Source organism: Dermacentor albipictus, chromosome 8 (assembly GCF_038994185.2).
Source record: "Dermacentor albipictus isolate Rhodes 1998 colony chromosome 8, USDA_Dalb.pri_finalv2, whole genome shotgun sequence".
Lineage (NCBI taxonomy): Eukaryota > Metazoa > Arthropoda > Arachnida > Ixodida > Ixodidae > Dermacentor > Dermacentor albipictus.
The window spans coordinates 133,006,125-133,029,567 of record NC_091828.1 but is presented as its reverse complement, the minus strand read 5'-3'; the positions used below and the strand labels follow the sequence as shown (position 1 = coordinate 133,029,567).

Below are 23,443 nucleotides of genomic sequence, written 5' to 3'. Positions count from 1 at the left end.
GGGTTTCCTTTGTGACAATTTGCTACGTTTCGGTGGGGGTCTCATATTTGATTGTTTGAACGAGGCGCGTGAGCGCCATGGCTCGAGAAAAGAGGAGGAGGAGCAAACTGCACGCGCTGTGAATCTAACCGGTCAGAGCTGCCACCGCTATTGTAAGCATAACCTGTAAATAGTTGCTCGTCTTATTGACTCGTCTTTCGCGTAACCGTGTGTATATATACATATATATACAGTACGGTGGAGGCGTTCGCTTAGCCGCACTAGTGCTATTTTTGCAGCGGTAAGCCGAAAGAAGTCGGTGATGTAGCGAAAGGGGCAAGCAAGCGCTTCTCGTCGTCGCCTTCACCAGCACCATGCCCACTGCCCAGTGCCTTCAGTACAATCACTCTCCACATGCAAGTTTCGGCCACTGGCATGTGGCTTTTGAACATCAAAGCGCGTTCCTGAAGGCCATTTCCCAGGTAATCTTTCTAACTTAGAAGTCGTTAAAATATCGCCGACTGCTCATTCAATTCACTAAAAAAGTCAGTGATTCATAAGTAAAATGTGCCGTAAACAGACAAAAAAGTCACAAAAGCTAGCGTCAACATTGCTGACATGGCAACACTGATGATATACCGGTAAATTATAAAACCAAATTTGATTTTGTGTTTTCAATGATGGTTGGGTTAGACTGCCCCTACAAACATGGTATGATGCAAGTGATGGTAGATTAACCTTGTTTTGGACAGCCTAGCGATAGGCTTTTCAGCAATGCAGGCTTGCAAGGCACGTCTCGCAGACGTCTCACCGCAGCGTACGGAGTAACGCGTAATCTGCTACAGCACGTGGAGGCCAGGCCCGAAACCAGGGAATACGTAATAAATAAATCACGCCTATGTGAGCCCAATTCTGAGGGAAACTTGGTCTCAGCTGTTGTTTTGTTGTATTTGGGCAGTGTACAGCCGACAGTGCCTACTTTCACACGTGTGTGTGCGTGGGGGATGTATAAATGGCCTACTTTTCATTTTTAATTCTGAGTGTGGGAGGTGGCCCACCTCCCCCCGAACAGGTAGGGACACCTATGACAAGCATGGTGTCGCGCACGTACAGACAAATATAAACACATCTCACTCGAAGACAACGAGCACTCGCTGTCACAACGCTGAAGTGATAAAGACCTACTTCGTCCCCCCCCCACCACCCCTTAGTGCTGAGTTGCCCCCCTTCCCACCCTTTATATGCGCCTATGGGCGCCGGCTGCTGCTCTTCTCTTACATGATAGTCATCGCCGCAAAGTTGTCAGCAATAACATAACTTGACTAATAAACACAGTAACGAACATTCAAGTGATAAATCTCAGTGCTGGAATATCAATAAATGTTCGCGCAATAGAACAATTCACACAGGAAAACGCCCACAAAACCGAAGTGCTCACACGCAACACGTGAATTCACACAGCATAAATGTTCGCAAAACTAAGTTGTTCACACAGAAGATGTTGGGCACTTGAATGCCGCACTCTCAATACAACAAATACGGTTGCGACCTGAACACGAAGACATAATGAACATGTAATTAATGGTGCCTGTTAACAATAACAATGCGCGCAATAACGATTGTATGCCTTAGTATTTTTGTGATATCTTTGATCCCTCCAAAAATTGTACCAAGCATCACATTTGTGACCTACTCCAGGAATTGAAGTGACTATTTCTGGAATTGCTAGTCGCCATGAAAGATGAGCTGCGCTCATTCCTGTGGTTCGACTTGTCGCGCCTGCGGACGTGTTTATTAATTAATTAATTAATAACTAATTAAATTATTCATTTATTTATTTATTTATTCGCAATATACTGCAGGCGCATGCGGGCCCTAGCAGGAGTGGTAAAATCCCAAAAAATACTGATACATGCACGCAGAAGAGAGAGAGAGAGAGGGCTATTTATTAGAAAAACAGAGAATTTTGCCGGCGCGTATATAACCGCTGGCATGCTACTCTGTATAGGGATGGGGAATGGGATTAAAAGATTTTTACGCGTGACATGGCGGGTAAATTTAGGCTTTTGTATAGGAAGGATGCAATTTTTAAAGTTTTCCTATTTGACCAATTTCTGTCAGGTATTTGAACAATAAATCCAAAACCCGTCGCTGTTTCGAAGGGCCGGGCATTGGACCTAAGATGCTCGGTAACGTTAACGGTTCGTGGCGAATCATGTCCATTTGGTGCTCAAAAAATTGTCTCTCGTCGCGGTACGCGGGGCATTCTAGTAATATGTGCTCAATTGTTTCTAAGTTGCGACAGTTATCACAGTATGGGTTAGTGGTAAGGAAGGAAGGAAGGAAGGAAGGAAAACTTTATTTGGTTAGTGGTAAGTCCTATGCGATACAGATAATTGTTCGTATATGCCACGTTCAGTCGAAGACGATGGTACAATGTCTCTAAGTGTCGAGGAAGTGGTCGTGGAATTTTCGGTCTCATTTCTGGGTCAATGTAACGTAGGAAGTTATCTTGGTGAAGCGGCAGATTCAAGATGCGGTCTTTTTCTTGATGGGCATATTTTTTTGCCATGGTTGAAGCGTCGGCTTTTGTAAAATATGTTTTTCTGAACTTGCGGTATTGGAGTCCATTTCTGGCAGCTTCGTCCGCTCTTTCATTTCCCGAAATGCCGGCATGGCCAGGTATCCACTGGAACTTTATGCAATGCCCAGCAATCTTAGCCCTGTGGTGAAGATAAGCAATGTCAAATGCTGCTGGTTGATTATTGCAACGCTTGTGCCTGTTCCACATACTTTGTAGGGCTGCTTTTGAGTCTGTGAATATCACCCATGTCTTTGGCGGCTGCTGTCGACGTATATACACAAGGGCCTCCTTAATGCCATATAACTCCGCTGAAGTAGATGATGTCGCTCGCTCAAGACGAAACGAGAATCGTTGTCCTGTAGAGGGAACAAAAAGTCCGCATGATGAACGATGTGGAGTTGTAGAGCCATCTGTGAAAATGTGCGTTGCGGCTGCGTATTCTTTGTGCATATATTTTAAAGCTATCTGATAAGTCGCAGAAAAAACGCAGAAGAAAACAAAACGTTTACATCTTTGTTGCGAGGTTAACAGATAAAAAAGTAATCAGATCAATTCAGTCAGTGGTGTTTAAAAATAATAGTGATAGCTGCGTTCCATTCTTCAATAGCATGGGAGAAAGGGAAATTTGAAGACATTAGTTCTTATGTGATAGGGAGCCAACAGTTCAGAATGGTGATTTCTAATTTGTCTTGTGGTTAATGATCGGGCATATGGAGCAGGATGGATCGAAAATTTGTTATTTTTGAGTAGAAAAAGAAATTTAATCCTTAGAATTTTCCGCCGTAGTTGTAATGTCTGTATACCATGATCGGGCATGATAGTTGTTGGTGAGTCGGTCATATCGCACTTGGAAAAAATAAACCTAACTGCTTTCCGCTGAATCATTTCCAGTGCATTAATATTGTGTTCCATAACGGTGGCATGCGTATTCCATTTTCGCCCTAATGAGTGATTTGTATGCATGAAGTTTAGTTTCTGGTGGCGCTTGTTTTAGTTTATGACGCAGAATACAAAGTTTGCGAAATGTTGCAGCAAATACATTGAGGCATGAGAATACCAGCTTAGGTGGTTGGCTATTGTCAACCCCAAATATTTATATTCGTTGACTTCGACGAGAGGATGAGTAGAAAAACTATAAGGAGAAGCCCACCTGCGTCTTTCTTTTTTTTGTTATCTGCATGTATACTGTTTTTTCCTCATTCAGCTTCATGTCCCATTTATTACACCATGAATAAATGTTAGGAAGGTTAGTATTAAAAAGTTCCTGATCCTCTAGGTAAGCAATCTCGTGAAACAAAATTCAGTCATCTGCGAACAAACGTATTTGTACTGGTTCAGTAATAGAGCTAACAATATCATTAATAAAAATAAAAAATAAGAGTGCTCCCAGTACGTTACACTGTGGTAATCCGGAAGTAACTGGCAAACGACGCGAGAGGTGACCATTAACATAAACCGACTGTGTGTGGTTTGCCAAGTAGGTGAAAATCCAGTTTATTATGAAAGAGGGGAGGCCAGTGTATTTTAGCTTGAGGATTACCTTTTGATGTGAAATAAGGGCGATCGCTTTTTGAAAGTCCAAAAATGACATCTGTTTGACCAGACTTGTCGATAACCCTTGCAAAATTGTGAATTACTGGGGTTAGTTGTGTGACCGTAGGAAAGCTCTTCCTAAAACCATGTTGAAAAGAGGAGAGAGTGTTGTTATCTGTTAAAGATTTCATTATTTAATTAGCAACATGTTCAAGCATCTTACAGCTCGAAGAAGTCTGAGATAGAAGACGACAATTAGAAATCGCCAATGTGTCAGCTGTCTTGTGTATGGGCACCACACGCGCCGTTCGCGTCAGTTGGTAGTTCCGAAGATGATATGGATGCGCGAAAAATGCGTGCAAGGAGTGGGGCGAGCATTTCCGCGTAGCGACGACGGAACGCATTTGGAAGACCATTAGTGCCAGGTTCTTTACGCTTCACGTTAAGAAGCATAGCCACAGTACCTTGTAATGATACAGTATCTTTGAGATCAGAGCACGATACAGGGTTGTGAGTGAGGGTTTCACAAAGGACGGAAAACACGCTGTGAAAATATAAGTTAATATGTTCCGCGATGGCCTCCTCGTCAACAACTCGAACACCATCCAGTTGTATCTCTTCAACATATATTTAGTCTGATTGAAGATGTCCCTGAAGTTCTGAGGTGATCCTTTAAAAAAAAATTGGTAGGGTATGTTGGAAATAATGCCATTTGGAACGTTTCAACGCCTCATTAACCGCTGTTCGAGCGGTTTTAACGATGTCTGTAGCCGATCCTCTTCTTTAAGGCGCTTAAGTTTTCTTTTTAGATGTAAGACGTCTCTCGTTATCCAGGGATTCGATATGTGCGCCATGGATCCCGAAGAGAGAAGGGGGCGCTCCAGTGCGTGTCCTCGCCTCCCCGCCTGCCTTTCACTGCGGCGCTTCTCCAACTTCGCACTCCCCCGCTGTCGCAGGTGGCGTGGTGGCTCGGTACCAGGCGGGGCGCAAGGTGTGGCCCTACATGGTCAGCATGGCGCTAGTCTACATGGTGACGCTGTCCCTGTTCCCGGGCATCGAGAGCCGCATCGTGTCCTGCCGCCTGGGCTCGTGGATGCCCGTCATCCTGATGGCGCTCTTCAACGCGGCGGACTTCGTCGGAAAGGCGAGTGCTCGGAAATGCACGCGGAGGGCGCCGGTTCCTCCTCGCACCCTCCGTGGAAGAAACTTGCACCTATGTAGAACCTCACCGCACTATATTATCCTGACTTTTGACCAAATGTAGTCTTTTGCTTTTTGGTATGGCATGCCCTCGATTGGCGTTGTTTACATCGCATTGGTGCCGCTGCCATGCGGCGCGAAACGCATCAGGAGCGCCGATCTCTTCGTTTTCACTCTTTTTTCGCGACAGGCTGAGTGCGTCGAGGTACTGTACGGGCCGGCGCTTCCTCAGCCTACCGAACACCACTCTTGGAACAGTTCCACTCAAGTCAGCCTTTCTTTTCTGCCACGAAGCCAACGAGGCAACGAAGCTGCAACTTAACCGGCGGATGTAATGACCGCAGTTTTCAACACATTTCAAATGTTCTCCACCATAATTTACTGCTTTGTGCTAGCGTTGCCTTACTTAATTTGCACAGCCATTCACCAGGAGCACGGTAGTACACTAAGACGAAATCAGCTCGCCCACTGTATTGCAGCAGCTCAATAAAATTGAAAGCATTAAAAAAAAAAAGCCGTGCCGACGAACCCAGTTCGTCCATGGTGAGGAATGTGTTGTTGAACCCCATCAATGAACTTAAATACTTTCTGACCAGCAACCGCATTAATTATTAAAATCTTGACTGTCCAACTGTAACTGGAAGTATGGCAATTCGAGGAACCAATGGAGAAATAAAAATAATCAAATTTAACAGGTAGCATTAGGAAATTGCCCAACAATTCGCAATGATGAACAACGGGCAAATACTCCGAATATCTGTACGGCACCCGCCACTCTGAACCTTCCTGTTGCCTGAATTCATTTCGGCCGCGATTGCAGTTTAGAACAGCCAGTTCGTAAAGACTTTACTGTTTAACTCGCAACCATTCAGTTCAAAACGTAATGACTTTCGGATAACCATACTCGATCGCAATCTACGAGTTCAATCCAAGCTCCTCCCACAAAATCGCACTACAGCTGCTTTCAGTGCCTCCGCGCCATAAAAAAAAATCCCTAGGGATGCCCGTGAGGCGCCATTGAGGCAGGGCCTTGACGTGCCCCCGTGGGAGACCTGAGCCCGGGTCGCGTTAAACCTTGCCGGACGTGTGTACATGAAAGTTGTATCCATCCATCCAGGGATGCCGATATGGAAAGACGTTCGCCTTCACCGTGATGTCACGAAACTAGGCGATCGGAACTGGTTGGCGCACCTACGCAAACTCCCTTGAAGTCAGACACTGGTTTATTTGCCGTAGCCTTTTGTAACTTGTCACTGATTGTAGTTTTGTTGTCCGATGCGCACTGCAATTTCCCACGGTAAGACTTTTCGTCGGTGCTATGCGTTACTATGAGTGCGCATTCTGAATCACGGGATTTGACCAAACCACACGTATTGCACGCAATCGTTAATGTTACTTAGACAAGTGCACTGTTAATAAAGGAATACTGGCATATTTCATGGGAGCTGTAAATACTCACACCACATGTTTCTCGCCCGTAATAGGGCGATACTTAGCCGACAGGAAGAAGATTCAGAAAGCCACATAAAATATGTTAATTACTATATTGTTGAAATGTTGGACCTGGCGTCATCGACAATGTTATGGCGTTATATCAAAGTGAAATCTGCTGACGTCATGTAATAATGATGCTAGATATACGTGACATCGCTTGTAGAGAAGGAAAAGCAAAACAAACACTGCTTGTGTTTTTTGTGGTTGCACACTCGTATGACAGCCGCAGTGCTTGTAGGAACGGAGCAACCCACTGTATCATGACTCAAGGGCAAACCTCCACCTCCTAGGCACCGAAATTAAAAGGCTTCTGCAGAACCTAGTAATACAACAAATTAGTTAGGGCGTACTGTCGTTTGCCAGTATTGTTTCTTTTCTTGGGTGCAGAGGGCTTTGACCTTCATTTACCGCGAGGAAATTAAACAAAAATCAGAAATGTTGTGTCAGCACCTTTTCGTTGCTGACACGTAATTTTCGTTGCTGACGGCACGGCGATTTCCGTCGTTCGGCGGATCGTCGTCGTCGTGGTGGTGCGGCAGAAGGCACCGGAATGTGCGTCGTCTGTTTGCGCACGTGTTGCGGTGCGGTTGCAGTCACGCGCGCGTTTACCACGGAGCCACGTGACACGCAAATGGTACGCGAGAAGAACGCTTGCGCGTAGCAGGAAATAATAATAATAAAAAAAATATTTCGCGCGTCGTCTGCCTTATTGCATAGCAGTTAATCCAAACGTGTTACGAAATTCCAGAGGACAGTTGAGATAGTCGGTGACTATTGCAGACTTGAGACATCGTAAACTAGCGCGAAAAGGTAGCGCATCGCATGACCGCGAAAAGCGCACAGGACAGAACGCTAGCGTTGTGTCCTGTTTGCTTCTCGCTGTCGTCCGATGCCTTTTTCGCGCTAGTTAACGATGTCTCAAGTATGGAGTGTCCGCTTAACATGGACTCCAACAAGTGCTTTGGATCTGCCGTGATTTCTTTAAACTTAGCGATAACTTGCGTTAAAGGTGTTCTGGCGTAAATGTGACGCAGTAACCCTACGCAACAACACGAAAACGTTGCACTGTGCTGGCGCGAAGTCTGGTGGCAGCGCCAATCTACGCACTCAAATAATTTGCACCCTTAAAAGTGAATAAGGGTATAAAAGGATCCGTACCTCGTATCTTTACACCCTTTTCGGGTGCACGGATGTGAAAAAAAAAAGAAAAAGAAAAGGTCGCCTAAGAAAATAAATTAATAAAAAATAAAAAAGAAGGTTGAGAGGTGCTAGATGCTCCGAGTTTTGTGTTCCGGGCGTCGGTCTGTCCCGCTACAGCGCGAGAACTTCCGCACTCGCAGTAACACGCGATACCCTGACTGGAAGCCCAGCGTTGCGCACCTGGCGTCTTGCGTTAGCGCGAGTGGTCACGCGTGCTTGTTTCCACGCGTGCGTGTTTCTCGGGCGAGCGACGAGAAAAGCGCGCGTCCCTTTTCTTATTCGTTTGAACGGGACGTTCTCGCGGGCCGTTTAGTTCACCCTCGAAGGGAGGTCGGCCGACCATTCACTTGGCCGAACGGTGGCGGTCCATTCTCGGAGAATGTGTAACAGTAAAGCGATTCAGAAAGGTGTGCGGCGATGAATATCCGCGATAAATTATCAAAAATCCATAATTTATTGTCATTTTCACTTAAGCTATCTGCTTGGACGAGCGGCGCGTTTATTGACTCACAGCAGAAGGACACCGATGGCTTTCCAAGGGAATGAAGGAATGTTCTCAGGCAGCGAGCAGCTGAAAACGAGAGAACGAGCCAGCGCTGGCACATCGCCGCAGAAAGTTCGCGGGGAGCTCGTCCTTCTTTGCCGTAATAGATCATAATGACAAACAAATGGATCGTCCCGGACCAGTGACGGTTTATCGTCGAACTGCTGGGAAGAGACTTCCAGGTTCCGAGAAGCTGCGGCTCCAGTGCAGTCACCGAGTGAGCAAGAATTTCTCCGCTGCCAACACGCCGAGATTAATGAGCCGAGCGGAGAAGCATCCGCGCTCCTCAGCGTTGCCCAGTTGCCAACGCCAACAGCGCTCTTTTTCTTTTTTTCTCTCCGTTCTACCGTTTCCTATTCGCGGTGTTACGAGACTAAGAGAAAACCGAGAGGGTGATGCGTGCTTTTGCAAGAAGGCGGGTTTGGTGGGCCGTGAAGAATGACCGGAGAGTGGCATTCCTCGCCAGCTACTCCTGTGTATACGCTCGGTGCTGGACAGAGCACTTCGATGCAATGAGGCTAAGACTAGAGGCACGGTGGCGAGCGGCCGGATCCGGGGTTATGTGCGTTGCAGAAGGGAAACCATTTACTGCTGTAAGTTTATTAGGTTGCAATTGTGATTACGTTGCAGTCGACAATGAGGATGAGCGGGAAACGAGAGCTACTTGTGGTACCCAAATTATATATGCAAGGTGTCCCAACTGTCATGCACCAAGATTCAAAAATATGCGGATGCCACGTAGCTGGACAGAACCAAGGTAACGTTCAATTACATAAGTAGTCCTAAATAATCAATCGGCTTTTCAAATATTATATTTAGGTAAAAAGTGTCAATGAGAATATTGTCTCAACACTGACACTGGCCCCAACGAGATGCTTTGATTGGTCTTGCATGTCACATGTTCTGGTGTATTTTGTGCATGCATCATTTCTGTGAGTGAACTATGGGCGTTATTTTGTTCACTATCATTACCATCTGTTGTAGCACAGCCAGGCAAACATTTACAGGAATTAATAATGACCTTCTCCTCCCACTCACCCTCTGTCACTTTCTCGACGTTAGAAATTATAATAAATATAGTTGGAGTGTTACTTCCCAATGCTGCACAGTAGCCGATAAGGCCCGTCTGATTACGTGGCTTGACCTGATCTAATTTTCCGTGTTATTTTAGCCCTGATGGTCGAAATTGTTGCTGTGCCGTCCTTGAACACATTTCCTTAGCAGAGTATTGATAACATGGGTATTTACGTTAAATACCTTCGAATTTTTCCCTGGCCAAAAAGAACAAAATGAGCCACTTCATATAGTGTTCTCACAGTGTTTTGTCCTTCTTGCATATTACCCACCGTGGTGGCACAGTGGTTGTGGCCTGCTATATTGGTAGGGAATTCGATTTCTAGCCACATCATCGGTAGGGTGGAATGTAAAAAACACATGCTCGCGCAGCGAGGGTTTTTGTGTGTGCGGCACGCTAGAAATCCCCAATCGGTCAAAGTCAGTCCGGAGCTCTCGACTGGGGCATCCCGCACATGCCTTGCATGAAAATTTCGATAATGCATTTTTGTTGGGCAAATGAAGGCCCCAGATCTTTAAACCTTAGAAAAGATAGTCGCGTGCCTCAGAGCGCCCTAAATAATTTGATGGGATACCTTTTCTACAGCCACTTTCTGCTTCGTTTACCACGAGGTTACTGTGTCGTGACGTCGTGATGCAATATGGGGTAACGTGGGAACGGACATTGCGCTATTCTGACGCTCGCTGCGGCGGCTTGCACGGTCGCCTCGTGTGCTGTCATCTGTTGTGAGAGCCGGAGTAGCAGCGGACGACCGAGCAAGTCGGAGCGAGTGGCTGAAACGACGGAATGTCGTGCTTCCACTTATTGACATTGACACTATTGACACTTATTGACACTGTGTCGTGACGTCACGACACAGTGCCCTGCTGTAAACGAAACCGAAACTGTCTGTAAAAAAGCTGTAATATTAAATCACTGGTGGTGCTCTGACGCTTGTCACTATTCTATCTAGGGTTTACACGTCTAGGATTTTCATTTAACGCAGGATATAAATATTAAAAATTTCATGTCAGTAGTACATTAAGATTAATCCTTGCTGGCATGGTTGATTCATGTTCACGGGAGATTAATAATGAGCACGAAACGAAAATATGGTGAGGAACACGAAGGCGAGGCGAACGCTCGACGAGGCAAGACGAGCGTTTTCTCTCGCTCACGTATTTCTAACCCTGTTTTAATTTCGCGCTCATTATTATTTTGCCGGGTGATGTTTTGGGTCGTTTAAGCCCATTTAACAAACGTGCATAATTCGTGGAGCCGCTTGTGTCTTTGGAGAAGCACGCTAGCGCCAAGGGCCGGTGCAGCGTCGTATTAAAAAAAAAAAAAAGCCCGCTTGGTCTTTGCTCTGCAGGCAACTTCTACCGACGGTCTCAACGCAGTGCCATCTATGGGACAATATGTGTGCCAATGCCGTGTTTACTCTAATCTTGTGCTTACATTTTTTTTTGAAGACATTTCACATGCATGTTAGAATCGAGCACGAAATCCAAACAGTAATGCGGTAATTTGCAGCTCCCAACCCCCGATCTCGAAACCCACCTTGAAATCTCCAAGGCCGCGCATTGCCGCACTGCGTTTCTGAGATCTCCTGACGAGTGCCGGAAGTCTGTTATCTTTACACAGCGCCTATGGCTGGGAATGAAACCAGTCAAAAGACGATGAACACAGAAGAGACGTGGCACACATAACGGCTGGAATAACGACAGTCGTTAGTCCAGTCGTGTGTGCCACGTCTCTCCTCTGTTCGTCGTACTTTGACTGGTTTAAATATCAAGAATATTTAACAACTGAACCAGATAGCAACTCTCCTGCTGGAGCTGAGGTCCACACTTGCAAAGTTGTTAGTATTGGTTTTCTTTTCTTTTTTTTTGGGGGGGGGGGGTCACAACAAATCGTTATTTCTGTCTCACTATGAACAGGGAACAATCGAGGGTATTGCATAATGCATTTTTCTAAAATTTGAAAATTAGGATGCACGTTGCAATGGAGGACTGATTAGAATTAAGTAACTAGGTTAGATGAATTATCTGCAGAGCGGCGTTGAAAGAATCTGGTGACTGGAAACAGAAAGCCCTTGTATAGCGTCTGCAGAACTGTTTTAGATGTACTTTTGATGCATGCAGCAAGTTTGTTATCTATTGAAACGAACTAATTTACATGAAGTGACCTTATTCTGCATCCATGTGGATCGAAAAGGGCTGAATGTCGATACGAGTGACTGATGTCTGCAGGCTATGCGATTACAAAGCAGAACGCGTCCCCTTAATTTATTTTTTCGTTGCCGCTGCGTCACCGATGCCCTGCGAACAAAACGCTACTGCGTCGTTCTTTTGGTTTTCTTTTTTGTTTTATTTCAAGCAGAATTTTGAAAATATGCCAGGAAACAGAGAATGCTGGAGCTTTCAAAGTCACGCATGCACGCCTAAAGCTTGTTAACGCGACACGCTGCCCGTTCTGGCATCTAACGTACGTTGTCATGTTTTGGTATGTTCGTGTTTTTTTCTTGTAATTTTATTTCGACACCCCAACACCATTGCCGCTTCGCATAAGGCAAGTATGCACGCTGCCTTCGTAGAAACAGCGCGCAGAGCTGTGAAATCGACCGCTTAGGCGACAGCAAGTAGCATGTCGGCACGCTTTGTCGTGCTACGGTGAACGCACACGAACAAATCACGCGTGATATAAACTTGCTTTTTTTGTTTGGAGAGAATGGCTTACATTTATTTCTTTCTCGAACTTTACACTTCCGGGCTAGTTTTAGCATTGCACCCATCATTCGCTTTGAACAATTAAAAAAAAATATCAAGCATATGTCAAGCGCCAAGTTGATTCGTCTGTTGGTGTATCTGTGGACGCGCTATTGGCGGAGTTGTATGACTGCTGCATTTAGGGGCGGAGTGGAGAGTGACATTGCTTCAGGCACTCGCGTACGCAGCAAGTGGTGCAAAGCAGAGACGTGGCGTCGTGTCTTTGTGCTTTCTGCTGCTTTGTACCTCGTGAATGCAGGTTGACTGTGAGGCAACTGGTCCCTATAGGTGACCAGTTCTCACTAGGTGACCAGTTGTTAGAAGCGCTAGAAAGTATTCAGATTTATTATTGAATTTTTATCTAAATTCGATTACATTTTATTTATTACATTCCTGGCCGATGTGTTGTTAATTGAAACCAATCTTAATGCGTACAAGCCAAGTGTGTTCGAACTACCGGGCTTTCATTCCTTTTCACAGTGTCGCAGGTAATGTAAGGGAGGTGGTGTTTTTGCATTTGTAAGGGTTACATGGTTTACCAAGCCGATATCTTGTGTGTTTGCGGCCGCCGAAGTAGTTGCCATTTCCGTAAGCAATAAAAAGAAAAATTTAGTTGTAGTGGCTGTATGGCGCCTCCCTAACTCCGACTTGCAAACATTTATGTTAGAACTCGCTGGGGATATCTCGCTGGGGATATCAGTATTGTTGTTTTCGGGAGTTGCAGATTAGCTCGACTTACTTGCGGTAAATGGTATCGAACACGCAATACAGTTTTACTCGTGAAGAAATATCGGGTACTAAAGCCTCAAAGTCGTGCATTGAACATGGCTGGTATAACGTAATACTATTCCAATCTGTTTTTATTCGAAGTCGGCCGTTAGCCCTTCCTGATATGTCAAAATGGCTAGGGCTCGGCACATTTGGGCGTGGCGCCCGCTCGTATGGGCTGGGCTCGAACCACTCTGGCCTATCACAGACGGCTAATGATGGATTTGGAACAAAAACAGATTGGAATAGCATTGCGTCATACCGGCCCATGTAGCCATAAAGTGCTGCGTATCTTAATCAGCAGCAGCAGCGCTGCTCTGCAAGAAAGTTGCGCGTCATTATTTCACGGCGTTACTTGTCTACGAGATGACTACACAGAAAGATAATTGCATAGCACAGAAAGATGATTGCACAGCACGAACTGTGAACATTAGGAATGACAAAACCCTTAACGGCTTGATAAAAAGTTCTGACATGGGGTGCCCTTATATATAACAATCATATTTTGTTCTACATTTAGTGAAACAACCTTATAAATTTTACCCTACTTCCAGAAAAAAAAATTTTCAGCTAAGTCTTAGAAATCCGGATAAAATGTGAATCAGTATAGATATTTTGCTACTTTTTTGTGAAGCACATAAACTGTTGGACTTCTGTAAATGTAATCCTTCTAACCTTGCTCTGAAAGAGCAGTACCGCATAACGCGTAACAAGCTTACGGCAATATTACGGCTGAGAAAAAAAAAACAAATTTCTTTTTCTGCCGAGTTTAGAAGCGTAATGGCAATATGAGAAAGGCATGGGGTCTTTTGGCCGAACTAATGGTAAAACCTAAGAAAAGTAATCTAGATCATGCGGTATCATCGACACTTGCAAATGAAAGTCCCTTGATAACCGCGAATTCATTTAGTGAGATTCTCGTGTCATCATCTGAAGAGATAAAACAGGATTCTCGGGGTAGTTCGGTAACGTAGCACGGAGTAATGCTTGCAAATTCAGCTTTTCTGCCATCGGTTGAGGCGCAGGTGAAGATGATCATTTCACTCATCGTTGCAGTAGATGTGGTCGTGTTCCTCTGTTTAGCTCGGTAACGATTCTTGGGCAAGGAAAAGCGCGAACCTCGACGGAGATTTTTGAAGGTTTTTCAGATTAGGAAGAAGTCTACCGTCGCTCATCCTGACTGAAAATGAGTGTTCGTAAGTTTGATATCAATTGCCTGTGTCAGTGACGGGGGGGAAAAAGTGTGGTTGTGCTGGCACATGCGCTTAGTGTGAACCTTGCGAGTTTCTGTAGATAATAAAGTGAATTGTTGGACCAGCATCGTCCTGTGCACTTCTCGCTTCTGTGTGTGCGTCTAGTTCGCTGGTTTAATTACTTGTTCTATATAAGGGAACTTGGCCAGCACATTTTGTTGCTGATTTAATAAATAAGTATTAAATCTAAAAAAAAGTCCACTTCTGCATAAATTGAATGGCTGTTTAGACACAGGTAACATTCCTCAGGAATTGCCAGTATCCGTAATTAAGCCAATGTATAAGTCTGAGAAGAAGTGGGACAAGAACTGTCGTCCCATAGCAATATTGCTTTCTTTGAACATTATAATGGACAAGATCGTTCACAAAAGCATGGCTTCCTTTCGCCAGAAATTCTCGTTTTAAGTGATACTCAGTATGGCTTTCGGCGGCATCTTGGAACGGTTGACCTCCTGGAGGTTTGCTTTGACCTGACCAATAAGCGTATAGATGAAAATCAGGTTGTGATTGGCCTGTTAATTGAAAGGAAAACAGCTTTTGATACTGTTCGTCATATTCTTATGCTACACAAAATATAAGTGTTAGGTCTAGTGGATTGCATCAGCAGCTCTTTTCTGTTAGTTCACTGGTCACCTAGAAACTGTGAATATAAAGGATGAATTCAGTGACTTCAAGCACATCACGTATGGTGTTCCGCAAAGTTTCGTATTGGGTCCATTTTTGTTTAGTATCTATGTGAACGACTTACCTGATCTGAAGTTAAATTCGGAGCTTTGACTCATGATATACAGCGTTGCTTATATATCATGAGTCACTCAGGCAAGCTTTGATGCGATTACAAGCTAACAACGAGGCGCCCGCATATGGCGCCCGTATACGTTGTTTGTGTCTCACTTCGTACTCGTCTGCTTAGCGCCGTAACCTTTGTTTTAAGTCATGAACCAAATAGCCCAGCAACAAGTTTTGTTATAACGACGATACAATTTTTGATTGGCTATGGGATAACGAAATATGTGCCAATAAAGCAAGAACAGCGCTAGTGTGTTTTAGAAATCTCCACAAGAGGTTTGAGTTCAGAGAATCCATTGTACTTCATGGCATCTTACGTGCGGGTTATCAATGCTCGCCGATGCCCTTCTATCCTGTTGTTGGATACTTAGGAATGAACATCCATTATAAAATTTCCTGGTGTGTTCACGTAGAACACGTACTTAAGCGCCTCCGACTGCTTTTAGTTCCATTCGTCTGCGTAAAGCTGTATTCAGAACCGTGGGCGAATCTATCTTTCGGTGCGGTATTATTGCGCATGGTTCTTGCTCTGTCACGCTCTCAACAAATTGACAAAGTTTTACATCGGCTGTAGGCTGACATACTTTATGGCACAAATTGTGATGGCTTAGACACCATTTCTATATGGCTACTGAAGGTGAACATTTGCATCATTTTTTTATGCTATTAGTGGTTATCAGAAAATGTTTCTCCTTTAATATCGCATATTTACAAAGAAAACAGCGAGCTTCAAGGAGCGTGTACCGTTACAAACTTCCTAAAATATGTGCGCACATGGAAAAAGATGCCGGGATTCTTATCTCTCCTTTCGCTTTAGCCAGTTGTCTGAGGAAATGTGCTTTCAGTCTGCAAAACAATTGAAATCCGCTCTGAAGACTTGGTTACCCGTCATTGTAAAATATTTGCGCTCTACTACTCCTCGGTTCTGTAACGAAGCTTTGTGAATGTAATTGCGTCTCGGTGCTTGCGGTTGTTTTTCCCTCCCTTTTGTTTAGACTAAATTAATTTTGATAATGTCCGGTATTTCAGCTTGTGTTATTGGATTCACGTATATGTTTATCTTATTGTTGTACTATTTCTTTATTTAATTCGTTTTTTAAAAGTCTGTTTCTTTTTATCATCGTGCTTCCTTATTTTTCTCTCTTTCTTTTTCTTGTATATGTGCTGAGTGTATGTGCTGAGCGCCCACCAGAGATTTACAGTTCTGCGGGCGCGAACAATACTTTATGTATTTCGTGGAATAAAATGTGCGTGTGTGTATGCGTGCGCGCACGTCTGCCAGACTACCCCGCTGCGAACTGGACGCCGGTGGCTTTGCGCTGCTCAGCTCGAGGAGGCGGGATCCGTCCCGGCCGCGGCGTTTCGACGGGTGTGGAAACGCTTGCGCGCTTAGACATGGGTGCGCTTTATGGAGACCCAGAGGGTAGAAATTGAACCGCAGTCCCCCACTGAGGCGTGCCTCGTAATGACCTCGTGTTCTGGCGCGCAACACCCCAGAAGGAATTTTTTTATTTATTTTTTACCCTGCATCCGAATCACGGCTTATCACATGTACGTGTGTACATGTTGCGTGATGGAGGGAGGTGTAATCCAGTTGGAACACACAAAAAGAGGCGGAGGAGGAGTTGTGGAAGTCAATAGGACGTGTGTTCCGGTTTTCTACCCTGCAGAAAGGGGATCAGAGGAGGCTCTACTTGAGGACCAACTCCAAGTTCCTCATTCAGACACCATTCCAAAGCAGAATGGCTCTCGTTCTAGAACTGCTGAACCAATCAGAAGGAAATTTGTTGAATTTAATTAACACAGATATATACATGAATCACAAGTACTAGTGAGCGTGTCAAAGCTTTCTCAAATAATTGTCGCAATTGGTTCAATTTTAAATAAAGTAAATCGCTCGGTGGTTTCGACCACTCGCTTTTCTTTTGTTGCGGCGGAGGAAATTCGTGCCTTTATCTTGTGCATGTATCTTCTTGCAAACAATAGAAAAGAGCGCGAGCTCGACACAGGAGCCAACAGTTTTTTTGGAAACCCGAGCGTGGGAGAGACGTGATCGCATCATGGTGAATCCATCCTGCGTAGGCGCAATTACGCGACGCACTCGAAATTCTTATTTCGTCAGAAGAAAAAAAGCAACATGAAAACCGCGTGTAGTAAAAGCGCACCGCAAGAAATCCAAGCCTTAGCATCTCCGAACGAGGATCGTCGCGGCAGAAGAGACCACCATGCAGTTTATATACATACATGTATATATATATATGCATTCCCACTTATGTTTTCGCTCGGGCGCCTGGGTGCTATCGCAGATGCACTTCCCGGCACACGGGTAGAAGAAAAGCCTTTTCGGACAGGATTGCGCTGAGACATTTCTGGACCGTCGAGGAGGAAGGCTCTCGTAGGGTTTGCGAGCTGGGGAGTGGGGAGAGTCGACGCGAAGGCCGAGAGAGAAAAGTCCGGCGCAACACAGCAGGCTGGGCTCGCTAAATGCATGCAGTGCTGCGGACACGGAGGTTCCTACTAAAATCACTCTAGTCCTACTGTTGTTCAGCTACCTTGGGAATTATGGGTAGCAATGGGATTTATTTAACTTTCATGTCTGCGGCTTGTTTCCTTATTGCGCCTTTATCTGCCTTCGTCGGTCTAAATTTCCTAACAGTCGGATTTGGCTGAACACACGAAAGCAATCGCAATCTCCCCGCGGGCAACTCATAGCAAATTGTTGCATTCATAGCGCAGTGTATTGTTAATGATGATCGATTTTTCATTCACAAAGTCGTTTGAGGCCAGAAATGTCAAGTTTATGCAAATCAACGTGGTTTAGGCGAATTAATCGCACGCTGACTTAACCTCCATGTTTGCAGCTCTCATACGCACTAGCCTCAGATCTCCCCCTAAGAAATGCGGTGAGAAACTCCATGGCTGCGAAGACTTACAGAAGCGTGGTCACGTCCGTTGCGAGCAAGAACGTAGGGCGTCATTTTGGCAGCGTGCTTATGGGCGCAGCGCCTACCTGCTGCTGTGTGCGAGGTCGCCGGTTAGATTCCCGGCAGGGGCGAAATGCAAAAATGCTCGCGGCACCAAGCACAGGGCAGCATGGTTTGTATGCAGCAGCTCGTCTGCAGACTTGCCACGGGAGCAGAGGATCTGTAATACTTCGCACACTTGCGGTGTAGCGGAGCACATTGCAGCACTCACTCACCCCGCGAATAATAACTTTTTTTTGTGGCAAATCAGTTCTGCGGAATCCCGCAAGGTGGAGGAAGTATTCATGAAATTCGGGGAAGTATTCGTGACAATTTTATCTTTCATGAATAAAGTTTGTGGTCGAAACAAATACGAGCAGAAGGGAAGAAACGTAGCTGTGTTGGACTTATGCAAATATATGTATATATTACGGCCGATCAGCGCACATCTTGGATGAACTGGCGGTGAAAAGAAAAGGAGTGCTGCGTCGTAGATGTTGTACGATTCCTCAGGATTACTAGCTGGCGGACTAGTTGATGCGTATAAAGATTAGCAACTGAGAAACAAAGAGGAGGACCGAGGCAGAAACGAGTAGACGGGGCAAGCGCTCAATTCGGTAAAGTTAGGAACAGCTTTCCAGCCAGAATGATGCCGTCTGCCACGCACCGGAACTGAGGCGCTTTTAGAGTACTGCACAAATTTAGCCAGAGGCCGCGTTTGCTAGGAATGGAAGCAAGTGCCGGGAGCGCTTTTAAGGCGCTCTCCGAATATAAGGAGGCGTGCGTGCTTTTTCGGGGGATCGGCCGAGCGTGTCATGGGATGTCGAGCCTCTTCACCCCACGCGAGACTGGGGGGGGGGGAGCCTTTCTCCGCTATCCGAGGACGACGGCGGCATTTTTGCGCCACCGTTTTTTCCTTCTTCGTATACGTGGCCGAGATTGACGGGTTTTCCTTTCGGTGCACGCGACGCCTTGCGTTGCGCGTTCTCGCCTCTGGTGCTTCGCAATTGGCTGATTTATTGCTGCCTCTTTTCCTCGCGCCGCTCCCTCACGATGTTGTTCAAGGACGCCCCTTTCGTCGGGACACGGCTCCGACGGATGCGACACGGATGCGAGCCAATGCGAAATACACGCTTCCCTGGCCGGTCGAGCTATGAGCGCCGTCAGGGCGCTCTCGTCTCTTTTTTATTTCCCACGCTTTGATTACATGTAAACAACAAGCTGGCGTGGTCAGAATCCGTATGATACGGCCTTGAGGAATGCTCCATTGCTTCTTTTAATAAAGTCAGCATCACGATTTCTTGTTTTCCTCTTCTCGTAAAACTATGCACGATCCTCTTCAATGGCCTTCGGGATATCGAAAATGTATGTCTGCACATTTTTGTTTGCAGCAACCGCAGTCCTAAGGCATACCCGCTGTTTGAAAATATCTTCAGCGTACATTAACCTCATCGTGATCTACTTCTGTCAGCATTTGTTTCATGTTAACACATGTTACCACAACGACACCAATGCATCGAACTAGAAGAAAGAGCGTAGTTTGCATGTTGGTATTCCATAAGTTTTAGGTTTTTAGCGCACGAAAAAGGGACGAGTGACAGAGGTACGACGCGGACACAGCGCTACGCTGTGTCCATGTCGTACCTCTGTCTCTCGTCCCTTTTTATTGCGCTAAAAACCTAAAAGAACTAGAAGAAGTTTGGAAATAGAAATGGCCAACCGTAAAAAAGGAAGAAAGAAAATAAAGCCTGCAAAGAAGGCTTCGTTTTAAAGTCTAGACGTTTGAGCAAGAGTCCATTCACACGAGACGCGAACTTTTGGACGAAAAGCAGTCCAGAGCTAATTGTCAGTGACTTCAACAAGGGGCATTGTTGGAGCTGCGATTGAAGCGCGACCAGGAAGAAAAAGAACAAATGCTGTAAAGGAAAAAACAATCTTAATACAACACCATTTTTACTTCATTCAAAACAAATGCACTTCGTAATTAATTTAGGTGTTGTGTTCAAAGAACAGACGACTACCTGACTTAATTAATTATAAAATGCCTTTCCTTTATCGCGCCCTTTAGAAAAAAAAGGGTGTTGCGGCGTGCATGAAGGCGTTCTTCTGAAATTGGCCTGCTGCAACACTCCCAGTCACATGATTTTGGAGTCTTCATAATACTGCACACATTCTTTGAATTCCGGTATTACCAGTCTAATGCCTCAGTCGCAAGGGACACTTTGGATCCCGATTGCCTCATCTTTTCTATCGAGTTCTGCAGCGTTCGAAAGAGCCTGTGTGACACCGTTGTAACACTTGCTGAGTGCGGCGTTTGCAGTGGTGTTTGCGATGTGTGCTTCATCGTTGGTTAAAGCGTACAGTCAAGTGTAGTGAGTTACGAACACCATACAAGTGTCCATTTTAGATGGTTTTGTGAGTCAGCGATGTTCGACCGGCTCGACGTTCTCAGGGACGCTGCGACCAGCACTGAACACCGAATACGCTCCCCAGCTTGCAAAGGTAATGCTCGGTGCAAGGGAGCTAAATGAAAAGCGAATGGCGGGGAGAATGTAATCGCAGCTGGCGTAGGGCCGATTTACACTCGAGCCGCCCATCGCCGCAAGCCGCACCGCACGCGTGAGGTCGCGCGAAAGATTGCACGTATCAAACACTTGTGCACAAATTTCGGTTTACAATGTGTAAGGTATACACTGTGCACACACTGTAAATGGTAATATGTGCACAAGTGCTGTATACGTGCAGTTTTTCGCGTGACCGCAAGCGTGCGGTGCGGCTTGCGGCGGTGGGCGGCTCGAGCGTAAATCGGCCCTTAAGGCGGAAGCTGTACTATAGTTCCGCTTCAATCGCTTTAACTAACCTAGTTGAACCAAATAAAATTGTTGCGCATGTTTCGCACTGTCCGACTACAACCACAAAGCTAACATATCGCGCGGTCTGTTTCACAATTAGGGGAAAACTCGTAACGCATTGCCTTGCGTTTGCGGCGAGCGCTGGAGTCGGCCGGCGGCCGCATCTCGGCCAGGCCCAGACGCTCGAGGGGGTCATTGAACCGCATCGTCTGCTTCAGCGGCACGCGCTGGCCGCATTGTCGGGAAGCGTCCCAAGCGCACCGATTTCATCGTTACTGCGGGAACTGAGCCGATATTCTTTGCTAAGCGTTGTGCGACGCCGACTGATGCGCCTCGAAGGCGAGTTCATCCCTGGAAGCTACGCGGCAATCATAGACGTACGTTCGTGGCGGCCCGTTCCCGGAAGCCGACTATACAGGGTGTTTCAGCGAACTCTTTCAAAAATATTTTAAGGTTTCCTGTGGCAGTTATGACAGTTCTAGTTCATTAGCTGGTCTACTCGAAGCGGTGGACAATACTTGCACAAAACAGAGATCCAAAATCGAATAATTATTATGGCTTATATTATAATTTACAAATTCTAGACGTGGAGTTCGCAAGGCGGATCCACTTGGAACGAATTTTCAAGATGACACCAGTTTCGAGATATAAATTCCCTAACTTCGCGGAGAAATGCATTGGTGTTCCAGTTACTTGTGTGCTTCAGTGCATGAAACGACGTTTTGTTAACACATTAAGTAGAACGCCAATGGTGTCTTCCTGGGAATTCGTTCCAAGTGGATCCGCCTTGCGAAGTCCACTGCTAGAATTTTTAAATTGCAATATGGGTCATAAGGTAATTTTCTAAAAAGGTAATTAGTGAATTCTTGTGAATTAGTTGATTTTGCATTTCAGTTTCTTGTGCAAGTAGTGTCTGCCGCTTCAAGTAGGCCGGCTCATAAACTAGAATTGAGCTAACTGCAACAGGCGACCATTAAAAAATTTTGAGAGTGTTCGCTGAAACACCCTGTATATATCAGTCATAGAAGTGTGGCGGTAGACCAAACGCATCGACTATCATCAGAAATTATGAAAACCTGAGACAAATCGGCAGCTTCAAGAAACAACGGCGGAGGACTCCATCTTGGAGTCCTAGCCTACGCACGGATGTTCTAGCATGTATGGCCTCAAACCCTCATGCTAGCATGCGGGACGTGGCCGCCCAGATACTAATTTCCAAGTCATCAGTTTGGAAGTTCTAAATGACGGCCTTTCACCCGTACTACCTTAACCAGCGCCAATGCTTAGAAGATAGGAACCTGTGGAATCTTCTAGATTTCTAGAATTGGGTCCTCACAAAGGGCGATGGGTCACCGGACTTTTTGAGCAACGTCATGTGGTAAATTTGCATAATGCCCACTATTGGAGTGACTACAATCCACACTGCGTAAAGCGCAGTCGGCACAAGTACCAATGGTCGCTCAATGTGTGGTTCGAAATTTACGCCAGTGCTATCATCGGTCCCATCTTCTTCGATCACACACTGACTGGACAGCGTTACGTGAACGAAATCCTTGAAAGAGGGGTGGATGAGTTTCTCAGCGAAGTCCCGCTGTCATGTTCTTTCTTTGGTACCTTCTTTGGTATCAGCAAGATATGGCACCCGCACGCAGCAGCAGCCGAGCACGAAACTGGCTGGATGCGACTTTTCATGCGCAATAGATTGGAAGCTACGGGCCTGTAAATTGGGCAGCTAGGTCACCTGACCTCTCCCTACTCGATTTTTTTGGGGGGTTATGTGAATGATCCTGCTTACGTGATTGAGGCGGACGTCACATTATTTCAGGGCAAGGATAACGGATGTCTGCCATAGAATTATGGCGTCGGTTATCAAGAAAGCCCCTGAAGATGTGATAAAACGGACAGAGTACTGCATAGCTGCAAAGGGACACCTATTCGAACAATTCTTCTAGGCTTGTGTTGGATGTAGCTTACGAATCATAGATAATAACACTACGCTGAAATCTTATGGTTTTCTTTTTGTGCAGACATCCTGATTGCCGATTCGGCTCATTAAGAAGTGGTATATTTACTTACCTTAACGCATAGGCTTTGCCTTTTCTCTACAAGTTGGTCTCTTCCCGGTCTGTTTATTTCACTTTTATGCTTTGACACGAACTTGCTTTCTCAGCACATATGCACTTTTATGAAAAATAAAACGCCCACTTTCATTTTGCTTTGGTCCGAAGCAAGTTTCTGGCGCGAAATAAAGCTTCGCACGCACTCTTTCGATGCGTTGCGAGCAAAGCCGGGATTTTGAGCTAGTCTATACATGCTTATTACATTACTTTTCGGATTTCGTGCGTGGTCAGAGCGGCGCTTCGGCCCCGTTATCAAGGAGCTTTTGTTATCAATGTGATCAGTCGGCTTTGAGAGACCGATAATAAGTATGACGTGGAAATGAGAGGAAGGAATAGCTGCGA

General features: G+C 45.6%; 1 protein-coding gene across 3 annotated transcripts in view; it reads left to right on the top strand.

Moving 5' to 3' along the window:
- Ent3 (equilibrative nucleoside transporter 3) overlaps positions 1–23,443 on the top strand; it is a 369,995-nt gene that overhangs the window by 302,763 nt on the left and 43,789 nt on the right. For 2 of the 3 annotated variants that reach the window (XM_070524519.1, XM_070524518.1), the window contains exon 9: positions 5,053–5,240. In XM_070524519.1, the coding sequence (XP_070380620.1) occupies positions 5,053–5,240 (188 nt within the window). Of the gene's footprint in view, positions 1–5,052; positions 5,241–5,486; positions 5,887–23,443 lie in introns of those variants that run through there. The other variant, XM_070524520.1, reaches the window with a different exon arrangement.